Source organism: Myxocyprinus asiaticus, chromosome 6 (assembly GCF_019703515.2).
Source record: "Myxocyprinus asiaticus isolate MX2 ecotype Aquarium Trade chromosome 6, UBuf_Myxa_2, whole genome shotgun sequence".
NCBI classification, from domain to species: domain Eukaryota; kingdom Metazoa; phylum Chordata; class Actinopteri; order Cypriniformes; family Catostomidae; genus Myxocyprinus; species Myxocyprinus asiaticus.
In genome coordinates, this window is record NC_059349.1 from 8,965,285 (window position 1) to 8,978,046 (window position 12,762).

General features: G+C 40.1%; 1 protein-coding gene across 1 annotated transcript; it reads right to left on the minus strand.

Moving 5' to 3' along the window:
• Window positions 1–1,582: 1,582 nt before the first annotated feature.
• On the minus strand, window positions 1,583–3,859 carry LOC127442184 (uncharacterized). Its single transcript, XM_051700029.1, has 4 exons — window positions 3,612–3,859; window positions 3,323–3,469; window positions 2,299–3,240; window positions 1,583–2,119 (listed from the first exon to the last, which is right to left on the minus strand). The coding sequence occupies exons 1-3, from the start codon at window positions 3,807–3,809 to the stop codon at window positions 2,302–2,304; spliced, it is 1,284 nt and encodes a 427-aa protein (XP_051555989.1). The 5' UTR covers window positions 3,810–3,859; the 3' UTR covers window positions 1,583–2,119; window positions 2,299–2,301.
• Window positions 3,860–12,762: the final 8,903 nt, after the last annotated feature.

A 12,762-nucleotide genomic window follows, 5' to 3' on the forward strand; every position in this document is an offset into this window, starting at 1 on the left:
GGGCTTTATCTAATATTAGAATCAGGATCTGAGACGGCCTGCATACAGTAAAGACAAGGCACACACTGATGAGATAAATCATTTGACTAGCAGACAGAGGGGCAAACAATCTTTCCCATCATTTACCAGGTGGACTCATTACCGTACTGACAGTTTCATAGAGAAAGCCTCATATAAGTCATCATCTATTGTCTACATATAATGTAGAATCTCCAGTAATTCAAAACATATGCTGTGGGGTGCACTTAAGTTTCCTACTTGATAAAGACCTTGTGTGCAAAACACTCATTTTTGACATAACTCGTACACCTTGTACAACTTCATTCAGTTTCACCTATAATATAATCATGAAGATATATGTACTTGAGTTCATAGATATTAGTGCAAGGATCGCAATGTCATCCTTAACCTGTCAGGATAAATAGAGGACCCAGATGCAGGTAACAGTTCAAATGTTATTTAATGAATAGTTGAGTGGTAAACACAGCAGGCGAAAAACAGCAAGAGAAGTCCAATGGCGAAGATGATGATTATGACGAAGCTTGGCAGGCAATGACTGCAGTGAGGTGGGATGATGAAGGCAGAGAAGACCAAATGCAGAGAGTACTGAGAGAGATATTAGACTGGAGCACAGGAAAACAGGTAAAGGTAAATCCAACTAAAAAAAAAACAAGGAAAAACAGTGAGCATGAGAGAGAGAACAAAAAAAGCACAGCACACGAGAACAATCCGACAAACACAACTCACACAAAGGGCTGCTTATATAGGGGAAAGGAGATAGCGTGCAGGTGTCGCGTTAATCAGGCAGCGTCTGTGAATAAGCGTTACTGAGCAAAGCCGGCGTATAATTAATGCCACACACGCAACAACACCAAAGACACACAAAACAAACCAGGGCTGAATCCTCTCATGACATAACCTTAATGAACTCCATTCATAACAGTGAACAATTAGGATTTTACAGAATTAACAACTACATACTTTATTTATATTATCTGAAAGAAATGTGAGTTGTGCTTGTCATTGCTCTGCAGATGCTGAGGTTTAAACTATGTTGTTATGGGGTTGCTAGGGTGTTCTAGTTGGTTTCTAGGGTGTTGCTAGTAGGGGTGTAAATATTTGCTCAGACGACGATTCGATTAGATTACGATTATTTACCTTACGATTACGATGCATCATGAAATCTGAAATTTGGCCACGATTTGATTCAATTAGTTTCAATTCGATTATATTGGAATGATTCTTGCTATTTTCCAAAATGTGATGGAAGCACAAATGTAACAGTTTTCACAACATACAACATAGTGAGAATACTCAGACATCAGGTTTTACATTCACAGCACATTTATTTTCAAGTGCTCTGGGTTTTAACCAAAGTAGAACCAGAATAACAATGTTTGAATTGAGGATCCACTGTTGAACTCTAAAACAAAAATGCAATGCAAAGTAAAATTACTCCACTTCAGACATTAATGCTTTATAATATGAGCACATAAAGCTCATATTTTGGCAAGTTCTTTGTACTTACCATACAGTGTCAAACAACGGCAAAGTGCAAAGGTGACAATACACCAGTAAACAAGAACAAAAATACCCACAGGGCTGCCAGTGAGAACAACATTCAGAAACTCAAAATAGCAAGTCTATAAACAGTAACAGGTCTTTCCAACTTCTTAAAATGTGGCTTATCATTTGGAACCAGATCAAGGGAGTTGTCATTCAAAGCTAAGTGTCGACACAATGCCTTTGTTTCTTTCCCAGGTTTGATTTCAGAAAAACTAACTGATCCATGTGCTCTGGAGTGAGAGTACTTCTTTGTGCATTAACAATGTCTCCAGCAATACTGAAGACACATTCTTCTGGCACACTAGCACCTGATATACACAAATAGCGTTTTGCTAAAGTGGAGAGCAAGGGGAACTCGAATTCATACCTTTTCCACCATTCCAAACAGTCACCATTCAATAGGAGAGAATTTTTCTCTTGATACTTTTTGAACTTGTTGTAGCAATGTCTTTGGAAGTCTTAACAGTCTCTGAGGTTAATTGGAAGAACTCATCACCAGATAGGTCATCTAGCACCTTGGATTTCTTTCTTGGAACAGGAGCATCGTCTGGCTCTTCGGAAATAAAACATACAATGATTGTAACTTTGAATTATGCTATGAGCAGGGTAAATGATAAAAAACATAATAATAATAATAATAATAATATTTTTAGAATTAAAACATATTTTTCCAAGTTTTTTGCTACTAGAAAACCACACACCCATTTAAAAAAAACTAAACTGAATACTAACCTGTCAGGCCACTTTGTGACACCTGTGATTGAGAGGTGGAGTGGGCACAGGCTTCAGCAGATGTGGAGTGGGCACAGGCTTCAGCAGTTGTGGAGTGGGCACAGGCATCAGCAGATGTGGATGGGTCACAGGCTTCAGCAGTTGTGGAGTGGGCACAGGCTTCAGCAGTTGTGGTGTGGGCACAGGCTTCAGCAGGTGTGGAGTGGGCACAGGCTTCAGCAGTTGTGGTGTGGGCACAGGCTTCAGCAGATGTGGAGTGGGCACAGGCTTCAGCAGATGTGGATGGGGCACAGGCTTCAGCAGAAGTAGATGGGGCACAGGCTTCAGCAGATGTGGAGTGGGCACAGGCTTCAGCAGATGTGGATGGGTCACAGGCTTCAGCAGTTGTGGAGTGGGCACAGGCGTCAGCAGATGTGGATGGGTCACAGGCTTCAGCAGTTGTGGAGTGGGCACAGGCTTCAGCAGTTGTGGTGTGGGCACAGGCTTCAGCAGGTGTGGAGTGGGCACAGGCTTCAGCAGTTGTGGTGTGGGCACAGGCTTCAGCAGATGTGGAGTGGGCACAGGCTTCAGCAGATGTGGATGGGGCACAGGCTTCAGCAGAAGTAGATGGGGCACAGGCTTCAGCAGATGTGGAGTGGGCACAGGCTTCAGCAGATGTGGATGGGTCACAGGCTTCAGCAGTTGTGGTGTGGGCACAGGCTTCAGCAGGTGTGGAGTGGGCACAGGCTTCAGCAGTTGTGGTGTGGGCACAGGCTTCAGCAGATGTGGAGTGGGCACAGGCTTCAGCAGATGTGGATGGGGCACAGGCTTCAGCAGAAGTAGATGGGGCACAGGCTTCAGCAGATGTGGAGTGGGCACAGGCTTCAGCAGATGTGGATGGGTCACAGGCTTCAGCAGTTGTGGAGTGGGCACAGGCGTCAGCAGATGTGGATGGGTCACAGGCTTCAGCAGTTGTGGTGTGGGCACAGGTTTCAGCAGTTGTGGAGTGGGCACAGGCTTCAGCAGTTGTGGTGTGGGCACAGGCTTCAGCAGATGTGGAGTGGGCACAGGCTTCAGCAGATGTGGATGGGGCACAGGCTTCAGCAGATGTAGTTGGGGCACAGGCTTCAGCAGATGTGGAGTGGGCACAGGCTTCAGCAGATGTGGATGGGGCACAGGCTTCAGCAGTCATCTAATATATAATGTTATTGAATATTAAATATATTTCAATACAAGTTTATTAAGATTATGTTTCCAGTGATGTTTCACTATCTTTCCTGACAGGCCAACATAAATTAACAATTTATCACATTAAAATGTTAGCATCTACTTACTTTTCTCTCTCTAAGACCAGCTGCCTCTGATGACACAGTCTCGTAGGTCAGGGTCCTCTCTTCTTGACTCAAAAAGGGCAACTTCTTAAAGCGAGGGTCAAGGGCTGAAGCAACACGAAGTACATCGTCATAGCGGTCCTTTAGGTCTTTTACCATTATTGACTTCATCTCGGCGATGAGAGGAGACTCACCATGCATTTTCTGCTTCACCTTTAAAACGTCTGCTGCCCTTGTGCTTCGATGAAAAAACAAAACAATTCTCCTTACTTTGCCAAGCAGATGTTGGGCCCTGTTACACATCAAAGCTTTCTGGGTGGCAAGATTTAAAGTGTGGGCGAAACACCTTACATGGGGGGAAAGTCCTGCTTCCACAGCTGCCACTGTCATGTTTCTTGCATTGTCAGTTACAAGTGCAGTGTCTTTGTCTTGAATACGCCACTCGCGTCATGCATCCTTTAAAAACTCACCTATATTCTTCCCAGTGTGTGCATCATGGTCCAGTCAGGCAAAATATGGTGTGATGTTATTGTGATGTAGCCTTCAGATGAGCAAGATGTCCAGCCGTCTGTAGTTAAAGCAACACTTTCAGCACTCCCCAAAGACTGACTAACGTGCACCTTTACCTCATCATACAATGCTGGAATGCAAGTCTGGCTAAAATATGGTCTGCTTGGCAGCTGATACCTCAGTTCCAACACTTGCATCAGTTTGCCATATCCGTCATTCTCCACCACACTATAAGGCCGAAGGTCTTTGCATTTGATTGTTGCAATTGCAGCAGTCACTACCAAAGCCCGCTTAGCACTGTTTGGTCATTTTTGCCGAAAAATAGAAAAAGACAATGTTGAAGTAGATGTAACGTCCTTAGAAGTTTGCTGACTGCATGCCTCATGCCTTCCCTTGTGTTCCCCTTGTACTTAATTTCTGTTCGGCATATTTTGCATATTGCAACCGTTTTTGTCCAGAGTGCTGCCCTTCTTTCTAAATCCAAAAAGTTTCCAAACATCCGATTTCGCATGAGGAGGGATCAGTAAAATTTTTCCTGACTAAAAGTAGAGCTGGATGCCATGACCTGCATTTTCACCTCTTCACCCTCACTCGCACTGTTTTTTCACCTGTCTGTCTGGCGCTCTCGTGACTGCTCCAGAAATTGAATGGGGATTGGAATTTGTGGATTGTGTAAACTTAAAATATGTTAAAAATTGTATTTTGGCAAAGAAAATGAATGTGTTATGCATATAGCATTATTTATTATGTGTAATAATTGATAAAAATACAAATCATCTATTTAAAAAAAAAATAATCGATGCATTGAATTTTTTGCATCAGATCGATGCATCAGTGCACTGTGACTGATATTCTCTGATATTCTTTCGTCTCTACATATGGCTCGTCCTTACTTCAATGTAAGTCTATGTTTTTTTTTATTTTTTTTATTTTATTTACCTTTTTTTAATCTGTTTGCCAGGAGGAAATTATCACTCTGATTGATAATAACAGAACTATGCTGAACAAGCCACATGATTTAAGGTGCAATTTATGTCATTTAACAAAAATAATTCCTTTGTGGGACAATGTATAATACTTTTTGGGGTTTGTTCAAATGCCTTACCCTGCATATGAGCAATAATTATAGTGACGCTTGCCTTTAAAAGAACTACTAATAATTAACTGCAATAGTAATATTACTAACAAACTGTGTTTACGAGCAGTTCCACAAATATTTACATGTTAAATGCGTGTTTTTCATTATTACTTGATGCTTTTGCAATTACTTAACATGAAAACGCTGCAGTGTGACCCATATTTTTCTGCATGCTTAAATGTATACTCTATTGCAACTGAATTATTCAGGACTAATTAGATGATCTCAACGACATTTTCATAAATGTTTTAGTGAGTATCCTCAGCGGGACCTGTAATCTAACTTTTCGTCTTTCAAGTTTCAATAACAGGAATTTCTACTGCTCAGATTCGACCAGTTATAAAATGAGTTTTATTAAATACAGAAGTCTGTGAAGTAGCTGCTCTGGTGAGGTGCTCAAACATGCAAATGTAATTTCAATGACAAATGCAAATCCAAACCCATTATGAAACCCATCAAGAATAAGATTACTGAGAAGAAAAGAAAATGGCCTATATGCTGGATGCTTGAAAATGAACAATGATTACAATGCCAAAAATTACTTTGCAAATATGTCTGTTAATTAACTTTATGTGTGTTTTTACAATTACAGTTAAGATTAAAAAAATGGTCATAATTTTTTTTTTTTGAGTAATTACTAAAGACAATGACAAACCAGAGTGCCATCAATTATTGGGCTCTTTAAAGGAGTATTCTACATTAATACAAGTTAAGCTTTATCAACAGCATCTGTGGCATGATGTTGAGTAAACCAAGTAATTTAGACTCATATCTTAATGTGTAAAAAAAAAAGAAAAGCATGGGACAAGCATAAAACAGATACCCCATGGACTTCTATAGTAAGTGCATTTCAGAACATGCTTTTATTTTTTTATTATTTATTTTTTATTTTTTTACAAACTGAGGGATAAGACAAAATTTTGGGGCCAAATAGTGATTGCACACTGTTGGTTAGATCTTCTAGCAGAACTGTGTCATGTGACTGTTGCAGATTTTAAAAGAGTGGCTGCAGAATTCCTTTGTGTTTTCCTGAAAAAAAGTGTTTAAATTGAGAGCTCCAGATGGAAGGTTTCTCAGTCAGTGTTATAGCTGCTATGGAACAGAACTCTAGTAAAGCTACGCTTCACATGCAGTTTTACAATAGCAGCTGTTTCGAGACACCTCTACATTTTCCCTAACTGTCATGGAAAAGGAGATTGTGTTTCACTGGTGCATGGGATAATAGGCCTAATTCACTTTTCATACATCAGCTATGTTCCAAAGCCTTGTGAGATGCCTACATAGGCAGCATTGTAAGTGAACAGCTACCCCCTTTATGTGAAGGTTGTTCCAAAAGCAGGAAGCATGAATATCCTGCCGTCTAAGACAGGTTCTGTTAATCAAATTCCAAGCTATTGTCGCATATATGCTTTACCGAGAAGCCAATCCCTGAATGCATTGTAATGAGCTCAGTGAAAAAAAGGACGTCCCATATTTTTGCCTAAATTAATATTTCACCACCCTATTGTCCCGTATTAAGGCAGCGAAACACTTGAGGAGGTCACCCCCCCCCCAGAGGTGAAAAACGTGGCGGAACGCTGTAAACGTCCCACGTTGAGGGTGTTGTGTACCATATTGAAGCCTCAAAAATGCTTGTGGGTCCCCCCACACTCCTTTCGGTCTGACACTGAAATGCCCCGTATTGAAGCGCTTAAAATCAAAATTGGCAAACCTTGACCAAAGGGTCACCATCAAACATTTCTCCATCCGTTTGGGGTGGGGAGGGATGTTACTTTTGAGCGTTTCGCCAAAATACGCCTGAATTGGACGGTGAAACATCCTGTATTGTCCATGCTCAAGGGGGACACCACCCCCAGCCCCGGTCGAATGATGAAATGCTTGCACGGAATCTTAACAGAAACGTCCCGTATTGAAGCGCTCAAAATGCTCAGGTGCCCCATATTCGTGTGCCGGAAGATTGGCAACTCTACACCCAGAGGTCCCCATTGAGCATTTCTATGTCTGTTTGAGGGTGGGTAGTGAGGGGGTATGTCCCATTTGAGAATTTTGCCGCTTAAATATGGAACAATAGGCCTGTGGGACATCTGAATTTCGGCCAAAAACGGGACGTCGCAGCTAATACGGGACTTACAAGTTGGCAGCCTTTCATGAGTCAGACGGCGAAACATCCTGCATTGTCCATGCTCAGAGGGGACACAATCCCCACGCCTGGTTGGACAACGAAATGCTCAGAGGGGATCCTAACGGAGACATCCCGTATTGAAGCACTCAAAATGCTCATGCATCCCATATTCTTGTAATGTAAAATTGGTAACCCTAGACCCAGGGGTCCCCCTTGAGCATTTATCCATCCTTTTGGGGATGGGGTAGGATGTCCCCCTTAAGTGTTTTGCCTGTTTAATACAGGACAGTTGGCAATCCTAAACTCTATTGAAATCAATTGTGAGTCGAGTCTCCCGTGCACTTCACACAAAGAGTAGTTGCTGCCTTGTATTATAAACGAGGTTCCATTTCAGTTAGGATGTTGCCTGAGAAGGCAGCCACCTATAAAGCAGTAAACAGCAAGGCAGCTTACCAGATTTTAGAACAGAGCCTTAGTGCTACCTTCTTCCTTTAGTGTGAAAGTACATTTCCATTCAACTGCCTTCTGTGATATAAAGCAAAGATGACAATGTCAGAAACGCCACAGCTTTAAAACGCATCAGTGTTTTTGCTTGGAGTTGGAACTGGCAGGATTTGAAAGATACCATTAGTATTTGTCATATGTATGGCTTCTGCAAGCAGTGAAGTAAGTGTGAGCGGATGTGTTTCTCAATCCCGCCCCTCCTTTTCCGAGTTGCAGCTCTTAACTTCATATGTGAGCTATAAGCAAGCTGCTCTTATTCAGCGATCGTGTAAAAAAAGCTCATGACAGCTACTTTAGCCCCACCTCAAACCGTTTCAGCAATGGCAGCCCTTCGAGACAGTAAAATGCTTCAGATCAAAAGTGTTCACCCCTCGACAGGCGCCAGACTGTCTGACACTGGCCCAAATTGATTCTTAATCGGGTTTGTATGGACTTTTAACCCCTCGGCTGGCTGGCTTCGCGGGAGAGTTGACTCCTGTAGCGTCTCTGGTACGGTAAACATGTTAACACAATCTCAAGTCACTACATGTGACACAAACATGCCATTATTAAAACAATACGATAAGCCCTTGGCTGTACGTTCCAGAATAATGGCATGATATAAAGCTTTGTTCCTTTGTAATTGTAGCTGAGTCGCTAATTTGTACTTAACACTGCTGGGTGGCTCCATGAAAACTGAGTTACGAGGCCATTAAGATGCTTGAGGGCGTTATGATCATGTTTGGGCATTATATTTAAAAGGACCATTTTAATGCATTTATCTGAAATGTATTTACCATAAAACTATTGTATTACAACTGTCAACCTTTTCGAGACCTCTTTGATTCAACTTACATTAAAACCATTTACCTTAAATAAAAATGGTGTAAATATTCATTTCAGTTTAAAACAGGGGACTTTAAACTTTTTTACATTGCAAAGCCAGTAAATTAAAAATTTGTAATGAGTCATATACATTTTAATATGGGAAGGAAAATGAACATTTAGCTGAACTTTAGCCTCTCAACTTCAGCATTGGTTGAAGTTAACTTAAAACTATATTTTTGTTAATGCATATTTTAATATTTTCATAAAATTATTTTGAGATCAAACAATAATTAGTGGATGCCCTGTTGAAAAACCCCAGATTAAAACACAAAAGTGAGAGCTTTAAATGTTACATTACCCATTTTTAATGATGTGATCATGTGAAGTTACTTTCCATAATTCCTACTTCCTGCAACAAAACGCCCACGTCGCCAGTGTTTCTAGTTGACTTGTTCTCTGTACGCACGCTCATAATTACATATCCAGAAGGCACAGTTATGTAAAGCAGAGCTGAAATCAGGATCCATAAGATGGTTCATCAGTCTGGCACAGTTAGTGTAATATGGCTGCTGTTTTAGAGTGAGCGTCATTATTCATGTCTGGTGGAGGCAGTCAGTTTCTCAAACTCTGTGGCTAAATGTCTTTAAGGGAGTCTTGTCTTTTCTGACAGTTATAAATCATCCGTTATAAATCTGCTTTGGAGACTTGGAGACTGAATCTGTTTTTCAGAAGACCTAATATGGAAGAATTCGTTTATTTTATTTTTTGGAGACACACACTTGAGCAGATCAATACAAATTGGGTATCAGTCGCGCACATGATTGGTTCAGTTAGTGAAGTATGTGATTGTTATTCAAGTGTTCAAAACACATTAAAGGAATAGTACACCAGAAATAGAAATCTTGTCATGATTCACTCACCTTTATACCATTGCTAAGCTGTAAGACATGATATGTTTAGTAGAATTTTCACGCTACCCTTTTCCATACAATGAGGTGAATGACCAGTGTTGGGTAAATTACTTAAAAAGTAATCCACTAGAAATTACCAATTACTTCTCTTAAATTGTAATCAGGTTGCTGACTTTACTGATTACTTCATCGAAAAGCAATCAGATTACTTATTAATTTCAAATTACTTTCAAAAAAACTTTTCGCAGAAAAGTTTTTTTCTCGCTCAACAAATCCAAAATAATATATTAAACGTATTTCTATATTTTATTATATTACTATATTTCCTCCTTGTTTAACATCACATGCAAGTAATACGCTCGGTACATGTGTCTCTCCCTTAGGTCGGTTTCACATATCCTCCATGAGTGGGGTGTGAGCAGTGCATTTTAGTTTCACCGCCCATGTTAACAGATTACACCCTTCACATTGCGAGCATGAGTTGTGAGGTGACACATCCCAGAAGTGTCCCAGATGCGGCAGTGAGCGGATAGTTTCAGCGCCAAGCCTATTTTTGCCTTTGCGATTCACGCTGAACTCAGCGGTTCTGGGTGCAGAAGAAAACTAAAATAATCAGGAGATTTTAGAAAAGACGCGAAAGCAAATAAACTTTATTTAAACCGAACCTACTATACACTACAATTTATTGGTCTGCATACAAACAAACACAAAATAACTAAAGGAAAGAATTAAAGGTGCACTCAGTAACTTTTTTGTTAGTGTCATTTGGACTAACAGTGACACCTAGCAGCATGGATGCAGCACCATTCAGAATCAATCGTTTTCAGTCACAGATGCCATTGTATAAATTCACTATTCACATTTAGACATGATTACTTTAATCAGTGAGTGAAAGTGTCCAATAACAGGATGGTTACTGAGATCAAGCAAGTAGTGTTCGGCTGGTCACGTGATCCTAACATGGCAGCCTCCATGTGTGGACCCTCTCCATGCAGGTTTAAGCAGCTTTTATAAAGTTACTGATATGACTACAGTCCTCATCTTGAGTGAGTATTCAGGATTTTATACATATGTTTCAAAATTACAATTTCTTTTGGAGTAAATCTTTTTTAATGAGGAAAAAATTACTGAGTGCAACATTTAATAATTTAAATGTTTTGCTTTATATAGAGAGAGACAGATTAGAAGAGATGGACCACTGGTATTAAAATGAATTGGGGGATTTGGAACAGATGTTGAAAGGAAGTCCCGCTGTACAGGTAAAAGAGCCAATCGCCTTTTAGATACAGACATCACCTGTCAGTCAGCTAAAGAACACACATGCACATTAGCTGAACCAGCCTGATAAAAAGTGTTGTTGTTGTTTTGTTTTTTTTTGTGCGTGATTTCAGCTAAAGAGGCACAATTTATAATACTACTGTTGTCAGATTTTACTGCTGATTTTAAATATGTTCTTTGATCGTAATCCTGACCAACCGTTTTGGAAATTTCAGTCTTTCTTCATTCAAGTAGATAGGAGCTGTACTTTTATGCTGCTTGTTTACAAAGAAAAGAGCGTTCCAAAGATGATAGCAGAGAGTTTACGCTGATAAACAAGTATACGTGACTGCACACCATTGCCGTAGGAAACTAGAAAAGCAACACAGCCAATGTGAAAGCCCAAACGCGATGCGTTGCTCACGCCCCGATCACGGAGTATGTGTGAATCTTGCGCTACAATGACTCAATAAGAGTCGCACGCCCGTCAGCTTCCACAGAAACACAAACAAGTGACTGAATACATTGCGGCAAGTTTGAATATGCAGAAGATATGCGGCTGAGATAAGAAAGCTACGGTGAATACTGATTTAAATTTTGGTCCATTCCTCGCACAATGCTATCGTTTAGTTTCAGAAGACTTGATTTATACTTCACAAGTCGTATTAACTGCTTTTATGGTAGGTTTATGGTGCTTTTTTTTTTTTAAGCTTGACAGCCTCAGTCCCCATTCACTTTCATTGTATGGAAAAGAGATGTGTGAACATTCTGCAAACTTTTCCTGTTGTGTTCTACATAGGATAGATAGTCTTATAGATTTGGAATGACATTAGGATGATGTCATAATTTTCATCTGTAGGTAAACGGACACTTAAATCTAAATTATTTGACAATGAATATTGATTTTTTAGTTATTGGCTTTGATAAACTAGTTAAACATGAAGTATGTCATTTGTGTGACACTAGCTCCACCGAACAGAATAAAACAATGTTTTCAAAACAGCTTTCTGAATACGCCCCATGTTCTCTGTTGTTCAAACAGTCAGATAGTCCCGCCACTCACACCATTGGTTGAGTTACGTTGATGGGGGTGGGTCTTAGCGGGTCTCTCAAAACAAACAGAACATTTTATAATGCCACAGAGACACAGTGCTTACAGTTTTTGGGAAAATTTACCTATGAATGGCTTACCTATTGTTGTCTCTGCATATTAAGGCCCAGATATACTTCATACGAAACAGCTTCTCTGGGCTAACTTTTAGGAAAACTTCTAACCGGCTGCTAAATACCTTCTTGCTGCCATTGGTCCACGTCATCGGTAGGTGTGACCTGAAGCTCCACCTACTACTTTGTTTAAGTTTTTTTTTAGTTTAGCTAATTAGTCTACAAAAAGAATCAAATCTACTCAAATACTCATAAGTGCACATTCACACATGTGCCATCTGCAGTGAAAGCCATTCACACATCTGCCCAAAGTAAAATATGCCTCTCTTATCATCATTCTTTTGTCTGTATTTTTCCATTATTACTCTTTTATACACCCATCTTTGCAGTTGTATCAGTATCATCATAAATTACAATAACAGAGTATAAAGGCCTTTTCACACCAAACGCGACGCTATTATGAGAGGTGAATCACTGAAAAATGCCCTTTCCCATAGAAAGCTAAACGAATGTTCGCCGTTAGCACATTCAAACCTTTACAATAGGTGGTGCTAATCGACAAGCAATTTTACACTGGTATGGTAGGTAAGGCTCTTGGAACAATATTAATTATATGCCACTGTCATGCATACTGTATATACTTGTGTTAAGTGCATTTGTTGAAAATCACTGCGTAATGCACACTCATAGTGGCTGTTAAAACAAATGTTTAATTGTAGCTTATTGCCATGTACGTACATC

Bases quoted from the DNA above. Each gene is read 5' to 3' on its own strand.
- LOC127442184 (XM_051700029.1), bottom strand. From the start codon at position 3,809: ATGCATGGTGAGTCTCCTCTCATCGCCGAGATGAAGTCAATAATGGTA. The intron at 3,470-3,611 runs GTAAGTAGATGC...ATTATATATTAG, and splicing joins CTGGTCTTAGAGAGAGAAAA to ATGACTGCTGAAGCCTGTGC. The intron at 3,241-3,322 runs GCCTGTGCCCAC...CAACTGCTGAAG, and splicing joins CCCACTCCACATCTGCTGAA to CCTGTGACCCATCCACATCT.